The sequence below is a fragment of the Buceros rhinoceros genome, unplaced genomic scaffold (genome assembly GCF_000710305.1).
Source record: "Buceros rhinoceros silvestris isolate BGI_N320 unplaced genomic scaffold, ASM71030v1 scaffold1618, whole genome shotgun sequence".
Lineage (NCBI taxonomy): Eukaryota > Metazoa > Chordata > Aves > Bucerotiformes > Bucerotidae > Buceros > Buceros rhinoceros.
In genome coordinates this window covers 27,056-45,460 of record NW_010428373.1, presented here as the reverse complement: position 1 = coordinate 45,460, position 18,405 = coordinate 27,056, and the positions used below count along the sequence as shown (strand labels likewise).

At 42.7% G+C, this 18,405-nt stretch overlaps 1 protein-coding gene across 1 annotated transcript in view; it reads left to right on the top strand.

Moving 5' to 3' along the window:
- Nucleotides 1–6,006: 6,006 nt before the first annotated feature.
- Nucleotides 6,007–18,405, top strand: part of DSG2 (desmoglein 2) — a gene marked incomplete at its 5' end in the record, with an annotated part of 16,645 nt that continues 4,246 nt past the window's right edge. The window contains 12 exons of the mRNA XM_010142223.1: nucleotides 6,007–6,042; nucleotides 6,841–6,975; nucleotides 8,148–8,306; nucleotides 8,566–8,710; nucleotides 9,891–10,051; nucleotides 11,104–11,238; nucleotides 11,374–11,559; nucleotides 12,516–12,775; nucleotides 13,592–13,734; nucleotides 14,308–14,535; nucleotides 15,883–16,113; nucleotides 17,112–17,240. Coding sequence (XP_010140525.1) covers nucleotides 6,007–6,042; nucleotides 6,841–6,975; nucleotides 8,148–8,306; nucleotides 8,566–8,710; nucleotides 9,891–10,051; nucleotides 11,104–11,238; nucleotides 11,374–11,559; nucleotides 12,516–12,775; nucleotides 13,592–13,734; nucleotides 14,308–14,535; nucleotides 15,883–16,113; nucleotides 17,112–17,240 — 1,948 coding nt within the window. The remainder of the gene's footprint in view (nucleotides 6,043–6,840; nucleotides 6,976–8,147; nucleotides 8,307–8,565; nucleotides 8,711–9,890; nucleotides 10,052–11,103; nucleotides 11,239–11,373; nucleotides 11,560–12,515; nucleotides 12,776–13,591; nucleotides 13,735–14,307; nucleotides 14,536–15,882; nucleotides 16,114–17,111; nucleotides 17,241–18,405) is intronic.

Below are 18,405 nucleotides of genomic sequence, written 5' to 3'. Positions count from 1 at the left end.
GGACGCTTCAGGCTTTTTTCCTTCCCTGCCCTCGCTCTTTTTTAGTCATCAGCTTTTAAGCCTTCCATCCTATGAAGTACCTTTTTAAGACTGAAAGCAAGGGGTGTTTAATGATAAACTGAGACCAGCGCCTAGTTTGTCTCATTTGGAGTGGCGCTTTCTGGGTTCTTCCAGCTGTTCCACGGGAAGCTCTCCTTCGTGCCTGCAGCGTTGTACTGTAGCGCTTCACCTTTCCCGGCTAGCAGGACGCCTGCCGAAGTCGGGCCGGCGCCGCTCGCACAAAGGCAAGGGTGGAGGCCAGGCCATGGGCTGTGCTGGGGAGCCACCAAGGAGCTGGGCAGCGTTCAGTGACGGCTTGTTGCACGGTCGGGCTGGCAGGTGCTGTAGATCAGGACCTTGCTCCCTGAGCTGGAGATCCTGCCAAATTAGATTTGTTAGCTGGAGACCTGTTGCCTGATAATTTTAGTGTAGACTTGTGGTTGGCCACGAGTCAGGCAGCAGCAGTTTCTGTGTTCTTTGCAGCGAGCTGGGGGTTAAGGTTTGGTAGGAAAGTGTTTTATCTTTATTTTGCTCAAAAGAGTAACGGGAAAATGGAGCGCTACTTGTACAAAGGTTTTCACCTATTCTTTCTGTAACCATTGTCTGCTTTGGTAGGCTTTCAGTGTTTCAGGATGCTGTCAGTTTTGCCTGAAGAAAAGAGGAGAATTATTTTTCTCAATCCTTATAATCCTCAGCCTCAGATAAAGCCAGGGCAGGGTATGGTGTGCTAGGAGGGAGGTCAGTTTGGTGCATAGTCACCTCGTTGCTGGATGGCGTATTAGAGCAAATAAAGCTGCCATGGTTGTCAGGAGAGAGGGAGAGGCAGTGCTGGGATTTGTCTTTTTTGTTTGTTTTTCTTAATCTGGTCAAAGACGTTCATGAGGAGCAGAGTCTAGTTGCTCATTTGTGAGTATCAGATTAGTATCAGACCTGTAAAGATAGTGCTGATAACTTCAAAAACTTAAACTACTGGAAAAATTAAAGTCCAAAAGTAGTGTCTTCCCAAAGCGACTTCTACCTTAGAAGCATTGAGAACTCTAAGTTCTTCCTCTCCCTGTTTGTCCTGGAGCTGTCTCTTGGTGATCTGCACTCCCGCCCTGCCTGCAGGCTGCATCCCTCTGTGTTCATCCCTCGGTACCTCGAAGAGGTCAGGACAGCTTTCCCTGCGTCCCTGCCTCTGGCCCCTTCTCAGGGATGTCGCATATCAGGGCACCCGTAGGGTTGGGCTGGATGTGGCATGTATCCAGCGCACACACCCAGAGCCCTGGGCTTGCCAGGCGGGCACGGTTATTGAGGATTATTAGACTGGGAGGTTTCTCGGTCATTTCTGAAGGGTGTGGACCTTCAAGATAGTCTAAGAACACTTCTTACATGCGAGTGAAAGAAGAGTTGACAGAGATGTATGAATCTGACTCCATGAGTAGCAAAACTGAGTTTTTCTCTGAATGTCTTCTCGGATTGTACTTCCTTGATGTTCAGGTTGTTAAACTTACGCGGGGTATGAAATTTGGTCCAGAATACATTAAAACGCTATTGCAGTGTCCGAGCCAGTAGCAATTATTTCTCAAAACTAACAGAAACAAGTTAAACTAAAAAAAAAAAAACCAAACCATGATGCTCGGTTTTAGAAAGAGCCAAGGTGAGATAATTCAAAGCAGTCTAGCTTCCACCACTAGTAACATGTTGAAACATGGTAAAAATATTTACAAGCATCTGTGCATTGATTCAACAGCTTAATATTGTTCCAAAAAGGAGGGTGAGGGGGAACCAGCTCTATGTGAGACATGAAAGCAGCTGAGAAATACGTAAGAGCTGGTATTTTCTCCATCCTATTGAACTAAAGTGGAGGAGTATTTTGGACACCAGACTTCAGAATAGAGTGAATCTGCCCAGGAGAGAATAGAGGAAAGCAAAAAGTGCAATGTAAATTCAGGAAATCCTGTTTTCTGATTTGTGACGTGAGATTAAAGAACTGGGAACTGAGACAAGAAAGTGAGTAAGATGCATGGTAAGTTTTTCATATATATATGAAGCATAATTGAGAAGAAAAGGGAATTAAACTGTTTGAAGAGAGCATTATCAACATGACAAAGAGGGAGCTGTGGTTTGAGGTTAAGACATCTTAATACAGGCGTTTGAGATTCTGTTACGATAAATGGAGATGTGGTGGATGCAGAGTGTGCCATGGATCAAATTGTCTTTTGAAGCAAATCCCCAGAGTGTGTGAATCTGATCCTTCCTGGGTGAAACTGTGTTGGGAGGTGCATCATCTGCTCAAGGGTGTTTGGTCTGTGGATCCAGGTGGATTCTGGTCTGAAGTAAGAGCCACAAAACGTGGGTTGTGTAGCGTTGGGTTCTCAGCAGCAGCTGCTTTGCTCTACAGATGCTCTCCTATGGGGCTTACAGACTAGACGTAGCTACAGCCAGTGGAGCCCAGAGAAAAGCAGCAGATATGGGCTGGCTTTGGGGCAAGCTGGACTGCTCCCTGATGTCTTTGTATCGGCTGTGTTCTGTGGAGTATGGCAGAAGTCTAGGCACTCAGCGTTCATTTAGACATGTGGGTTTGTGTGCCTTGATCTGTGTGCCTTAATTCAGTGTGCCTGAAACTGAATCTCGTCCAAACAGCACTACGATCAACTTGCAAAGAGCTAAAACTTGGGAAAACAAAACGAGGATCAAAATTAACAAAAATTTTTCATCTGTGAGACTGTTTTCTAGGCACCACCTTAGGTTAGCTAGTGGGGCTGTGGGACCTCCATCGCTCCTTTTGGAGAACAGGTTAAACAGTTGTCGGGGAGCACTTAGTGTAGTTTGTCCTGCCCCAGGGCGGGGAAATGGACTGGTAGATAACCGTGAATGGTTCCTTCTGCCCAATTCTCTAAGCACGGAAGATCTTCACTTGCCCATTGTTTCCAGCACCAAACTGACTCACAGGAGGCATGAGATCCAAATCTCCCAACACACCACATACGTGAGAGACCACATTTCTAGGACTTACTCTTTCATAGTGCAGCAAACATGGACACTTACCTTCTTCTTACTCAGTCCTCACCTTCATACTGTAAAACTGAGGTGTGCATTCAAAATCTGTCCTTTAGTCACTTCCTGACTGTAGATGAACATGGATTTGGGCAAGAGCAGCCTCACATTCCCTATACGCAGCAGTCACGCCTTTCTTCTCTCCTCTGGCTTACTCCTACTGCTTTCCTGTGGTATTTCATTCCGTTTCTGTTACTTCAGGCCTCAGGTTTTCCACCTCATTTTCTGTAACCATCTAATTTCTTCTGGCAATGTCTTCTCAGCCTGTGTCATCACTAGGTGTCATCAGTGGGTGTCTGTTTTCAGTGTCAAGGCTGTGAATCACATGGAATGACAGACAGGGCTTTTCTGCTCTTACTAAACCACTTAATAGGAGGCAGTGCTAGGATGTTTAAAAAAAAAAAGGACAATTCAGAATTTAACACCTGTTGGATATGTGACTTTCCACTTTCTCTTGAGAAGTGCTTCCTCTTAAAAATCTTGAATCCTTGAAAAATTGTCAATAAAAATGCAGGATCCCTTCTTATATTTGTTCCAAATGTCTTTAGGTATCTTGTAAATAAAATCGCCATTGTTAAACACCTTTCATTGATGTTTTAAACTCCCTTATGAGATTGAAAAGTGCAGAAGTATTTTTTCCTGTGTTAGCAATAAAACAGAATTTTGAGGCTGCTTTGCAGCATTTGCAGAGATTGTTTTTTACTTATCGTAATGAAAGACTTTCCATTGATAACGACTGATGGGATTTTCTCTGCTTTCTTGGTATCTCAGTGGAAGGCCTGCCTATTCTCAAACTTCAGATACTTTTGTTTATACTGTGGTTCTCAGGTTTCCAGTACAAGGAAGCTTCTGACCTTGTGCGTCTCATCTCCGTTCAGTATTAAGAAACACTTTTCCCTTCAGTTTACCAGTAAGAGCGAACAAGGACGTTCATATTCTGACAACTATTCACCTTCCAAAAGGTTTGCAGCTTCTATTGGAAAACCTTGATTACAAACCAGGCCTCTCAAAATTGTACCTCTTGCTGGTACAATCTCATTAATCATAAAAATAAATCCTCAAATCCATATAACTAATAAAACCGAATAAGGTTAAGAACATTCACGAAAACAGCTTGGTCTGTGTAAAATCCTGTAGCCCTCACAACCCATATGCCATAGGGAACTTAGTGCTGGCTGATTTTTGTCTTCAGATTAGGTACACTGGGAAAATTGCCATTTGAAAAAGTTTTGTTGTGTGCAAGTTGAAACAGCAGTCTGCTACATTGCTCAACAGTGCTTTGTGTGGGAAAGAGATAACATCTCTTAAAAAAACCCAAAACTTGTCATCGATACAGCAAGGCTGAGTCAGAGGGATGAATCCCTATTCAGGGAGCCCAGTCAACAGCCTAGAAACCAGAGAGGATATAAAGAAATACTCCCTGAATTAATCCAGTGGGAAATCACCTTTTGTGTGCCTGCTTTGCCTTAGCCATTAGTATACATAAAAAAAATAAAAATCACTTACGGTACAAACTGTAGGTGGATGTAATAGTTCTGGGAACAATAAAGGTATCCTCTACCTAAACAGAGCTCAAAAGCTCTGTTTGTTGGTTTTGCGTGTTGTAATCGCCTACTCTGTTGCTGTTTCCCAGTGCCGACATTTTTGCACTGTTTGAGGGGGGGGTTGTTTTTTGTGGAGTCTTTAGTGCTGGGGAGTGGATGTAAACACAAGGTCTCTGGTGATTTGGCTGAGGCTCCAGTTCCTTCCAGTTAAGATGAGGCACCACACTGAGGAGTTTAAGGGCTTACATAGTGACACTGGTGTGTGAAGAGATGGACGGTCCCCACACTGGATGTTGGTGTGTAGGGATTTGTCAGAGCAAGCATGACTTGCATCCTAGCATGCACGTGTCTCTGCGTGCCCACACTCCAAGAAGGACATTGAGGTGCTGGATTGTGAGAAAGAGAGGTTGAGGGGAGACCTTATCACTCTCTAGAACTGCCTGAAATGAGGTTGTAGGAAGGTTGAGGTTGGTGTCTTCTGCCATGTAACAAGTGACAGGATGAGAGGAAATGGCCTCAAGTTGCACCAGGGGAGATTTAGGTTGGATATTAGGAAAAATTTCTGTACAGAAAGGGTTGTCAGGCATTGGAACAGGCTGCCCAGGGCAGTGGTGGAGTCCCCATCCCTGTTTGAAAGACATGTAGATGTGGTGCTGAGGGACAGGATTTAGGGACCCTGGCAGTGCAGGGTGAATGGTTGACTTGATGATCTGTAAGGTCTCCCAACCAAATGATTCTGTGATTTTGCATTGTTTAAGTAAGGCGATGGATGGATGGGTGCATTTGTCCTCCCAGCAAGGTGCCAAGTAGAGACCTGCTTCTGTCCATTACACTTTAGATTTTTTTGATCAGTCCTTGCTTTTAAACCTTACTTAACCTGTTCTGTTCTCTGATGGGGTTGGTAACCCACCACGCCATGTATAATCCATGATTTGCCCAGGAGAGGGAGCTTCCTCAGGGTGCTCCTGTACTCCTTGTACTTCAGTCAGTGGCAAATTCCTGTTGTTTTGGAATAGTGAAACACTATTCAGCACTAAAAAACGGTAGTTTAAAAATGGCTATAAAATCTGCATTTACTGGGGTGGGTGGGAGATTTATTGCTTATTATTTGTTCCCTGGTATTAATTGCTTATTTGTTTCCTGCCGGGAAAAAAATAGAAAACATATAATAATAGTATATGTTTTTAATGTGAATAGTTATGGGTGAATTTTTCGGAAACTATTATAGATTACTACTATACTAATAGTAAATATTAATTGATAGAGGTCAGATATCCTCTTCCTTGTGACTTTGCTGCTCTTACGAGGCAGGTCACGTCAGTTAGGTTTTAGTACTGTTAAAGTGACGTGGAATTAATAATGATTATCATAACTTCCATTGCAGATCTGTTTGAATTATGGAAATGGACTCTATGTGAAGGTAGGAAATAATGGAAAACTGCTTTGCTTTGTCAGTGCCTGGAGAAGGGTTCTCTGAGCAAAGGGTCAAAGGCATGCCTTACCTCAGCTGATAAACATCCTGAGATTTACTGTGGTCTGAAACATCAAAGCTGTGTAATGAATGGTGAAATGAAAGCCGAAATGTAAGTGAATAGATTCAAACTGAGTGGAGCTCAACTTTGAGAAACTGCCCCTAAAACATCAAGTTTGTTTGTAGATACCTTCTTTTACCTCTCTGTCAATGAAATCAACTACTATTATGGAAGATCTTAATCTGGAAGCCAACAGACATAGTAGGGACTAAGCTGGACAGAGCAGTGAAGGCTGTCATGCAGACTTAAGAATGAGAGGTAGCTGAGCAAGGTTAGCAGAGACAGAGAGAAGGCTGGGATTGTAAGCAGGATAATAAGGCAGAAATGGTGATTCAAAAGAGTTTTAGTGCCAGACTTCTTCCCACGTTTGATGACAAGCACTTAAACATTCAGGACAGGTATATTATCATTAACCCCAAGGTCATGAGAACTTGTTCATGTATTTAAAGCCTGCCTTACCTAATTCTGTCTTGATGAAAAGGCTAGTGTAGTTTTCCTCTTCAAACAGCTTGAGGAGTGTATAGCTCTTAGATTGTGGCTCAGAGGGCTAATGCTGCTCCATGATTTTGAAGCTGCTAGCTATTGAAAGAGCAAAAGCTATTGAGAAGTCTGGGCTACAGCAGCAATAAAGCGTTCATCTGAACTGGCTAAAGGTAATGCTGACATCCAACCTTGTATTTTCACAGGTTTATGATCGAAATGGCAGGAGTGGCATGTTGTCTCATCCCAACAGCCTAGTCAGACAGAAGCGAGAATGGACAGTCCCTCCAGCTGTCATACGGGAAGAGGAGGACAATTCCTATATGAACCCAATTGCTAGAGTAAGCCCAGAAAAGAGACGAATACAGAATACACATAAAAATAGAGATGAAAATGTAAAACAAGGGTGTGGCTGCCCTAAACACTTGCACAAATATGTCTTTAATTTTAAAGAACCGTTGAATGGCAGTTGAAGATTGACACATCCTCTCCCTTCCTGCCCCCCTCCCCCCAGTCTCTCATCTTTTCCCAGCCACCAGTTTTCATAAAGTTTTTGGGAATGCAGCATCTTCAAGCTCTTTCACTCCACCACCCCTACTCAGCAGAGGTTGAACTTGGCAAATTGGTCCCAAAAACTGCTGGTGGTGACTGGGCAGAAGGGTGTACATGGATCATGATTATGAATTTCTAATTTTTTTAGGAAACAGAGTTTAAAATACCCAAGGTGTTACCTTTTGTGCAAGGGTGATCCACATTTTTTTGTGTTTCAGTACCAGTGTTGAAACCTGAATTCACCACTCCTGTCACTTCAGCATATAAAGCCCTCTGCTAGGGCTGCCCTTGATGGTGATCCTGACACAGTGCTCATGTGCTTTTCCAGATGTTCCAGCTATTTGCTGACAGCAGAGGAAGAGTATGATCTTTATTGTAGGCAGACTTTACTACCTGTTCCTCCGCAGACCTTTCTTCCTGTGCTCTATCACTTCCTCAGTTCTGGTTGTGCTCACTGGCTTAGGTCTAATCTCCCTTAAACTGTAATATTTTATTTCCAGGCTGTGCGCAAGTAATTTCAGTCTCCCCTGCTCAAGTCACTGTTCCAGACCTTTTATATTTTTGTCCACATTTTATTCAACCCCATCTGTTGGATCAGCCAGTTCCCCCCTCCTTCCTTCATGCCAGCTTTTCACCTTATCACCGTATTTTTCTGGCCTTGCCTTGCACTTGTACCCTATCCCTCTCCCTTTTCTCCAAGAAGTCCCAATTTTCTTTTCCCACAGACCTCCACCCTTCAGGGCTCTTAACTGTTGAGCTGCCCATTGTGTTCCTTCATCTCCCCACACCAAATCCTCAAGCAGAACATCTGCACATCTTTCTGCATTTGTCTCAATATCTACACACTCAGAGTGGTGCATGGAAATGTCTTTAGTTTTTTGTTTGTTTGTTCATTACATTTTTCATTGCATTTTTAAATGTGGTTTTATTTACCAAATGTAATCTGTTATATTCCTGCCAGATACATTCTGATCTTGAAGCTACAGGGGTAGTGGTGACTTACACTATATCTGGTCAAGGAGTAACAGAACCCCCTTACGGATTATTTGTTATCAATGGAAAGACTGGAGACCTGAACATAACAGGAAGGGTTGACAGAGAAAAGACTCCAGTGCTGCTTGTAAGTTGAATGGTAACTTTTTCCTTATGGTGTTGCCTTATCCATTTTTTATTTACGTTGTTCAAATGTATTTGCTTCAATTAGTTTTAATGTCTCTGGATATTTGTGTGTGTATACATGGTTGTATTTATAAGCATCTTTATATGTACTTACATAATGCTTAGATTTTGTTACATGTGTAATATATTTCTATTTTGCATGTCTCTATATTACAATCACTCGTTGGATTTGCTTATTGCTTCTGTCTGTATTATTTCAGCTCAGAGGTCATGCGCTGGATAAGACTGGAGCAAAACTGGAAGAGCCAATAGACCTCCCGATTAAAATTTTGGATATAAATGACAATTTTCCAGTGTTTTCACATGAAGTTTTTGTTGGTTCAGTTGAAGAATTAAGTGAAACAGGTAACATTATTTTTGATTTGTTTTTTTTTCATTGAGCTTTTCCCAATACATGTAAGGGCACAAGTGCACATACTCTTTGCAGCAGCATGTCTGCAGTAGCAAAGATGCATCCTCTTGCCTGTATAGGCCAGGTTATTCATGTGTGAATGCAAATTTTTATTCTGGTCTAAGCTTTGTGGTGTGGTTAAGGAAAAGTGTCCACCTAAGGGCAGCAGAGAACAGCACTTCCTCTTACGGCACTTTTGATTTGGTGTCAAAGTGGGCACAAGTCCGGGAAGCAGAGTCCTTCAGCAGTAAATGCAGTCGACCTGCTGGCCTAGCCAGCCCAGCTTCCCTGGGGAGGGACTTCACTCTGCCATGCTTCGGAAAATCCCTTCTTTATCTATGGGCTGGAGAAGTACTTCGCTGTTATATACATGAGGCCATGGCTTAACCCTAAAAGAGCGAGTTAGTAGCAGTTTTCTTTCTGATGTCAGTAGCATAAGAACAACAGTTTATTTTTCAGAACATAAGAGATGGAATAAAACAACTTAATAAATACCTGACACTGTATCCATTTCAATGGCACAAGTCTGAAGAAACAAAATCTTAACTGTCTGCTTGGGGGAGGTATTGGGTTCTCTCAGCTCTCTTTCAGGTCAGTAACAGCCGTGTGGTAGTTGCTCTTTGCCTGATTTCCAGCTAACATTTGAATTCGGGCACTGGATGCTGAAGTACACCCTTTCCCAGAGGAAAAATTACCTAAAAGCAGGTTGCCCCATAGGCACACCATGTATTCTGAGTGAAGCTGTTGGAGGGCATCCATGCAGAGCAATTGTTTTAATAATTTTCAGGTAGAGAAGTGAGTGGTGCTACCTTTAGAATAACACGTAAGGGAAATGTAGCTGCTTGTTCGGAAACTTTTTTCTTCTCTGTATAATATCTGCAGTTTTCAGTTAGAATTTTTGAGAGAATTCCACTTGTTTGATTCTAATGCATCTTTTTGTTTGCTAGAAGATACACGTCTAACACATACTGTTAGGATTTTAGGAATGCTTCTTCATCTCTATTCATTAAATAAAGGCAAGAGCATCAGAAAATTGTGCAGCGCATCTGACAACATGCTCTTTGACTTTACATAAAAATACTTGTCAGTGCTTGGCAGTGTAAACAGATACTGTGTTTTGTTTGCTTTTCCAAGGTACAATTGTGATGAGGATAAATGCAACAGATGCAGATGAACCAAATAACCTAAATTCCAAAATTGCTTTCAAGATCATTTCCCAAAGCCCCAGCGCTGCATTCAGTATGAACAAGCATACTGGCGAGGTTCGAGTAGCAACAATAAACCTTGACAGAGAGGTAAAAAAAAAACCAACCCCCTCCGATGTCTGATTGGTTGAGCAGCAGTCTTCTGTTGCCTGTTGTCTCGCCTTCAGCCCTGCCTGCTGGCGTGAAGAGCTGCCCCTCTCCCCTTCCTTCACCTCCCATGGGGTTAAAGCCTTGTGTGGCCGATGCATGCTTTTGGACAATAAACCTTGACAGAGAGGTAAAAAAAAACCAAACCCCTCCAATGTCTGATTGGTTGAGCAGCAGTCTTCTGTTGCCTGTTGTCTCGCCTTCAGCCCTGCCTGCTGGCGTGAAGAGCTGCCCCTCTCCCCTTCCTTCACCTCCCATGGGGTTAAAGCCTTGTGTGGCCGATGCATGCTTTTGGGGGATTTGGGGTGGGAAGGGTGATGGCATCCAGCTTGTATTCCCCCCTCCCTAGCACAGCACTGGCCTGATGGTGGTTGTTTTCTGTCCCCCGCCCCGTGCAGCCAGGGCGGCAGGTACACGAAGCAAGGGGTTATTTCTTCCTGCTGGAGAGCATATGGCAAAGACAACCTGCATCACCATCTGCAAAGCTGCTCATGGCATCTGAAGTTTTGTAGCTTGCTGTGCAGATCGAAGTGCAGAGTTAGGATGGGTGCTGTGAAACAGCATTGGAAGCCGCCTATTGCCAGCAGCTCTACCTGTGCTTGCATTTTCAACTGTGCATTTACCTGTGCTGAATTTTCACTGGCCAGCAGATGGTGATCTGGGCGTTAGCTCTCTGCGGCTGAGGGCAGCATCTCTGCCTCCAGCCCTGCTCTGGCATGCAGGTATCGCTGATCCTGTCCCTGTTCATGGTCACTGACTTTTTTTCATTTGCATGTAAATACAGTCTAATTCTTTGTGGGGGAAATGCAGAAGTCCCAAATCCTCTTCAGCTCTACTGCACCAGAGCCTGTCGAGGTGGTTGTGTGTGAGATTTACTACTAGCTCGAGAGAAGGGAATAGGCCACAAGAAGGATTACCAAAATGTGATAGATGTAATACAGTGAAGGAAAAATGTTTTAGCCTGGTTTAACCCCCTTTTTTTTTTGTCACAACAGATGCAAAGTAGCTATTCTTTGGTGGTGGAAGCAAAAGACCGTGATGGTGAATCGGGTGGGAACGCTGCAACATGTGCTGTAGAAATCAAGATTTTAGATGTCAATGACAATCTACCTGTGGTTGAAAGTCATGCAGTAAGTACATTTATCACTATTTGGCACGTTCCCACACCTGCCTGTATCCCATTGCTTAATGCAAATCTTCTTGCACTGGTGAAATGAAGTAAATCATGACATCTTTTTAAAGAAGGGTGATTTTTTTGATTGCAGTTTGAAGGAAGCATTGAGGAAAACAGAGCAAACGTGGAAATTCTGCGAATAAAAGTATTTGACAAAGATGAAGAGTTTTCTGATAACTGGTTGGCAAACTTTTCATTTGTTTCTGGTAATGAAGGTGGCTATTTTCGTATAGTAACAGATGCCCAGACAAATGAAGGAATTTTGACTGTTGTGAAGGTTAGTATATTCTTTAGTCTTCTTTAAATATTAGAATAATTTATTCACCTTAAGTCGACATACAAATTACTTATATTCAGTCAGTATGTAAACTGTAAATTTACATGGTGAACACTCCTCCTTTGCTATATTCTTTGGTGTATTCCATACAAAATAATAATTTTATCTAGCTTTACATTCTGTGTGATCTCAAATATATCTAGTGGGGCAAAAGTGCCCAATCTTTCCTTGCTTTTGGGAAACAGTGCTAACATATAGGCTGCAAACTTCCCCATATTCTTGCTTTCATTGCTGGTCTCGATTTAAGTTGATTTCCCATGGCCACAGATAACATTGCAGGCAACACCTACTCCATGAACCATGGGCTACAGGCTATTTTATGAATTTCCATAAATTAAAATTATGGAGATATTTACATGAATTGAAGTTTCTATTTTATTAATTTCACCCCCCTTTAGTCCACAAGAACTGAAGATGCATAATGCCCTAAGTACCTTTTTCTGCTGTTTTCTTTATCTGAAAACTGATACTTAAACAAAAAATTGATAAGTATTAAGTAAATGAATTAGTTTTAAAAAATAAAATTGGAAGAGTCAAGTAGTACTGAGCACTGAATCACTGCAAGTAAAGAAGAATAATGGGTAGGACTCACTGCACCTACCTTAGTTTAAATTCAATAATATAAAGACATATCTATGGTGCCATCTATGAAAAATGCCTAATCTTCCTTATGTATTTTTTTAAGAGTTGAGACATTATGTATTGAGAATAACGCGTTCTTCTTTGCACTGTAGCAATTCTTATTTAAAGAATATTCAAATAATAAGGATGCTTTGCTATTATTTAAATAGTATTATTTGATATCGTTTATAAAGTATTATTATTAAATATGTGAATGTTGTGTAGATACCAGATTCTGTCAAATTCTGAGTGTTTTGGTTTTTTTATCACTCTAGGAACTGGATTATGAAAAAATGCAAAGCCTAAACTTGGGCATCGTTGTAACAAACAAAGCAGAGTTCCACAAGTCAATTAAATACAATTATAAGCCACAAACAATTCCAATCAAAGTTAATGTGCTTAATGTACGGGAAGGCCCTGTGTTCCCCGGTGGCCCCAAAGTTATTGAAGCAAGTGAGAAAAATGAGATAAAACAGGTTATTGGACAGTATCAAGCCTATGATGAAGACACTGGAAAAGCAGCAGCACGCATTATGTAAGAATATTTTTATAACCATCATAACCGCGTCTGTCAGAAATCAAGTCTTACTGTAAAATTGTGAATATTGAACTGAATAACTTCAGAGGCAGTCATTTAGGTGTAATTATATATAGCAGAAAAACAACATCACTATCATCTACAATATTCTAATAAGCTGATGAAAAATCCTGCTTGTTTTGCTGTGTATGGTGGCACTGAGTGTTTGTGCGGGAGTTGTTCATGCTTGCATATTGTTTGTCATCCTGTCTGCTTTGGAGAGTAGATTTGCTCACCTGTCGTCATCTGCAGGAACGTTAGGAAGAAGTGATGCAGAAACATCTAGCAATTGTAAAGTAGGCAGTCCTGTGTCTGGGTGTGTTCAGAGGTTGAATCGCAGCTTGTCAGCTAAAATGTCATTGAACCACCACCATGGCCTTTACAAATGGTGCAGCCCACCACAGAAGCACAGTCAGCAGTGGACCCCGTTCCCCCACACCTGCCAGACTGTCTTTCCTGGGTGGCTGCTCCTCAGCTGTTGCTGGGAGTAGGGATGGGGGGCAAGAGGACCGTGACCAGGAGTGCAGCTCCCCCTCCTGTTCCTGTCTTGCTCCCTGAGTCTACTTTTGTAATGTTTCCAAAATCTTCCTTCAGGGTAGGTTTATAATCTTAGGTTTGTAGTTGAAATCAATTCACTGGCAGAGTGTCAGACCTCAGACCCAGGGATTTGGTCTCTGCTTAAACAGAGAGTAAATATACTGTGAAGCTGCTTTTTCTGTTGATGGTTATTTTCCTCATAATAAATGTGTACATCTTATATACAATTTTAATTAGATACATGAGAGGAAGAGATCCAGCAAACTGGATCACAGTAGACTCAGCCACGGGTGAAATCAGACTTGCTGAAAAACTCGATTACGAATCACCTTATGTAGTAAATGGAACCTACACTATCACCATGTTGGGTGTAACTACTGGTAAGTTGAGAGGGGTTTGTTTTAACACTGATTGGTTTGTTCAGGGTTTAGTTTGCCTTTCTGCAGCTGTAGTTGGTTTAACCTCCCTGTCTTTAACTGCCTAAGAGTTAGGCATGTAGTGCAGCCTCTGTATTTGGGGGTGGGACATGGGCAGCTTAGTGAAATAGGATGAACCTTGGAGCTGTCCGCTTCTCTTCTTTGACTAGATAGAGGTGAAACTTTACAGGAAGTTTTGCAAAAAACAGGTGACAGGGACATCCCTTGTCAAGGTGGAAATTGCCGGTATCTTTGTATGCTAGTCAACAGATTTCAGAGCCCTAAGTTTGCTAAGCAAGAAGGATTTTCCCAAATTTCTTGTGTGTCTAATTGGAACTCTCCTTGTACAATCTGCTTGTAACTGTAACCATACACAGAAAATACTTTTGGTTTTTTATGCTTGTTTCTTTTAAGTTAAAATGTAACTTTCAAATGATTTCAGCAATGTTTGTGTTCTGGAAAATGCTACATTTTGGTTTAAGATGAAATTTTGGCACTTTTCAAATCCATTTTTTTATTATTATTCTAAAATCTTAGATCTCCCTAAGAAAACAGTCACCGGCACAGTCGTTATTCACGTGCAAGATGAGAATGATAACTGCCCAGTTATTGTGAATCCTGTGCAGACTGTGTGTTCAGATGCAAAAGTAATTGATGTTACAGCTAATGATCTGGATGGTCACCCAAATAGTGATCCCTTCAGCTTTACTGTCATTGATGAGCCAGAAGGGACAGCAAAAAAATGGATAATTGCATCCAGAAATGGTAAGAAAATGTATTTTTAAATTACTTTCAATTCTTTGGAGTCCTACTGTGGTAATTTAACTCCAGTCAAACTGACAGTTTGGCTGATCCAAACCAGAAAATCTCACATATATGGAGTCAAACATGAAGATGCATCACTCGGGCTCTGCTGCTTTCTCTGTAATGGCTATAAAAGCACAGCCATGTCTTCTGGGGCCTGTTGCCTTCCCTCAGCTGGACCATCTTTGCCGAGCTTGGTGACCTTGATTTGGTGACTAGCTTGGTGACCTTGATTTGGTGACTAGCTTGGTGACCTTGATTTGGTGACTAGCTTGGTGACCTTGATTTGGTGACTAGGACTTCTTGAGTAATGCTGGGATCAAGCCATTCCCATCTTCCCACAGAAAGTATGCCGTGATGGAGGGTGCTGTTTCGTAAAACTGAGCTTGGAGTTAGGGTTGTGTTACAGGCTGTGGTTGTTTTCACTTAAATAGGTTAAGTCTTTCTGCACGGTGGACCTTGAAAGGGGGAAATGCAGTGTAACCTGCCTAAGATTGTCCAACGCAGTAGTAACAGAAATAAGTCAGAAATGTAATTTTAATGAATATTTTGAAGTGAGATGAGCATTTTCTTACATTTCCATTCATAGAAGCCTGGAAAGTGCTCTAAGGAAGTGCTTCATTCAGGTAGATTGAAGGCACCAGCAAATACCTTTTTCTTCTCAGACTCATTATTCTGACCTCTGTAATCCCACAGTACAATACTGCAAAGCAATCAGCAGAGTCATCCTGATGACCAGGTTTAGGATCAAGAAGGAATCTGCTTAGCTTTCCTCACTGCAGTTGCAGACTAGCAGTAACTGTAGGGATCACAGCTTTTCCAGGCTGGGGTAGTGTTCCCCAGCTGGGAACATCATCTGGGCATCTCTTGCCTAGTTGTGTCCTTGATGTGACACGGCCACAAGACCAGGTAGTATGTTGGCTCCCTGGTCTCTGCCTAGGGCCTACAACTGGTTAATCTCCTTAAGACTGAAGCGGGTTTTTCATGAATTCAGCCTTTGGCTACCCTAATGATGTGCAGATTAATGCTGTATAGATGGTTGGGTTGTCTTCCATGGTAAGTGAAGCTCTTCAGGATTACCTGAGACTGCAAGTTACCATGGCTGCTTTGTTACCAGCATTAATTACTTGATAAAATAAGAGCACGTACACTGTAGCAGCAGCTAATTAAACTTAATTCCATTAGGTCGGCCAGACTTAACTGAAGTGGGCTCGTTGGGAGGCTGTGAGGGTTTTATTCCTCTTAGTTTACAGGAGTCAGCTTTCTCTCCACTCATTTCTTGTCTTTTTATTCTGTCTCCTGCCTCAGACACAAGCATACAGCTGGTACCTCCAAACCTGGAGCCAGGCAGAACTCAAGTTCCCCTCCTAATAAAGGATTTCCAAGGGCTCAGCTGTGCTCAGGCACAGTCTCTGCAACTGACTGTTTGTAATTGTGCGGATGACGGTGTATGCAAAGAGAAATTTATTGGCGCTAAGTCAGTGCGTCTGGGACCAGGAGCGGTTGCACTAATCATCTTGGCGTTTTTACTTTTGCTGCGTAAGTAATTGTTTCCTGTTCTCTCAGAAGCATTGTAAATCTGGTCTGCAAGGCATCAGGAAAGACAGTCTGGCTCCCAGGCTTTATCATCTTGATAGATTTGGGGTAAACTAGTCCGTGTGAAGTCGTGGCAAATACCCAACTCATTTTGGTAACGTCAGCATTTCACCCTCAAAAGGATTTCATAGCTGTGCATTTTAAAATTAATATTTACAACTTAAGTATTTGTTTATAGTGCTGTAAATAACAGGTGGGGAAGCAGTAAGAAATCCTTCTGGTGTTCCCACGTTTCCCTGTGTGCACACTAACTCTTCCCACTCAGACCACAGCACGCTCTCCACTCTTCTCCCTTGCCAGCTCTGGTGCTTTGCTCTGAGCAGCGTGTGATATTGCTCTTTAGTGAGACAAAATAGAAGCTTGAAAACAAGAGAAGAATGTTTGGAGGTGGGGTGTAGCCATGTTGCACCAGTGCTGCCTTTAAAGTGACAATAACTTACTGCTTGTGCTGGTAGCAATCTACCAGTGGTAAAACACGGTTCATGATGTGCGAACGTGCTCTGCTCCTGAAAGTGGATTGTTTCATGTTTCCCAGGCAGTTGGTAAAACACGGTTCATGATGTGCGAACGTGTTCTGCTCCTGAAAGTGGATTGTTTCACGTTTCCCGGGCAGCGCTCTAGATGTGTTATAGGAGTGGTGAGGTGGAATTGGCATGACACCGTGTCATTACAAAGTAGTATAAGAATAGGAGGAATTGAAAATGCTGAGGCTGTGCAGTGATACTTAAGGCTTGAGTTTGGTATATGAGCTCTTCAGTAGAAGTATAGCTACATACATGTGTAGCCATGTGCAGGATTGTCAGATGTATTGGCCCTGATACTGATCACTACCTCATTCAAGATATATTTCGGTATGGGAGCTGGCTGAACTTCAGTAATGGCAGTTAGCATGCTTTGACACTAACATCATGGAGTTAATGGCAAACTTCTGTTTCCTGTAGTTATTCCACTGTTACTGCTGCTGTGTCCCTGTGGCTCGGGAGCAAAGGGATTTGCTGCGATACCAGACCACAGTGAAGCGATGTTGCGTCAGTGGAACAGTGAAGGATTAGCTCCAGAGGAGAAGGCATGTATCTCTAATAGCATTTCTCTTTGATTTCTAGCCAAGCGTTCAATTGGCACATGGTGCCTCTTCCACATTGCAGGCTGGTGTTTTAAAGCTGCATTTGCAGCACATTTTAACCACACGTGAATGCTACAGGCTTGGGGAGGAGCAGCTGGAAAGCTGCCTAGTGGAAAAGGACCTGGGGGTGTTGGTCAGTAGCAGCTGAATCTGAGCCAGCAGTGTGCCCAGGTGGCCAAGAAGGCCAACAGCATCCTGGCTTGTATCAGCAATAGTGTGGCCAGTGGGAACGAGGAAGTGATTGTCCCCTGTACTTGGCACTGGTGAGGCCACACCTTGAACACTGTGTCTAGTCTTGGGCCCCTCACTGCAGGAAGGACATTGAGGTGCTGGAGTGTGTCCAGAGAAGGGCAATGAAGCAGGTGAAGGGTCTAGAGCACCAGTCCTATGAGGAGCAGCTGAGGGAACTGGGGTTGTTTAGTCTGAAGAAAAGGAGGCTGAGGGGAGGCCTTACTACTCTCTACAACTCTCTGAAAGGAGGTTGTAGTGCGATGGGGGCAGGCTCTTCTCCCAAGTAACAAGCGATAGGACAGGAGGAAATGACCTCAAGTTGTGCCAGGGGAGGTTTAGGTTGGATATTAGGAAAAATTTCTTTACAGAGAGGGTTGTGAAACACTGGAACAGGCTGCTCCGGGCAGTGGTGGAGTGCCCGTCCCTGGAGGTTTTTAAAAAACATGTAGATGTGGTGCTGAGGGACAGGGTTGGGACTCTAGCCGTGCAGGGTGAACGGTTGGACTCAGTGATCTTAAAGGTCACTTCCAACCAAAACGATTCTGTGAACTTTAATTAAAATTAACCCTGTGAAAGATATGTGGAAGACGAATTCCACAAGCAGCTCTAGAAAAACCAACCATAGTGTTTAAATCTCAAAGTAAAGGGAAAACAATCGAGTGGTTGTTGATGGTATCTGAGCAGAAGATTGGAGTGTGGGAAAAGCATCAATGCTATAAAGAGTGAAGCATTTGTATTTGCAAACCTGAAATGTTCTGCACCCCTTTGGGAGCATGGTAGGGCAGCAAAAGAATGAGTTATGAAGCTTAGCTTCTTCCCACTACCTTAAAGTTTCAGGCTTCATTATAAATTACTTCCCTGTGTATTTGCCTTCTTAAACA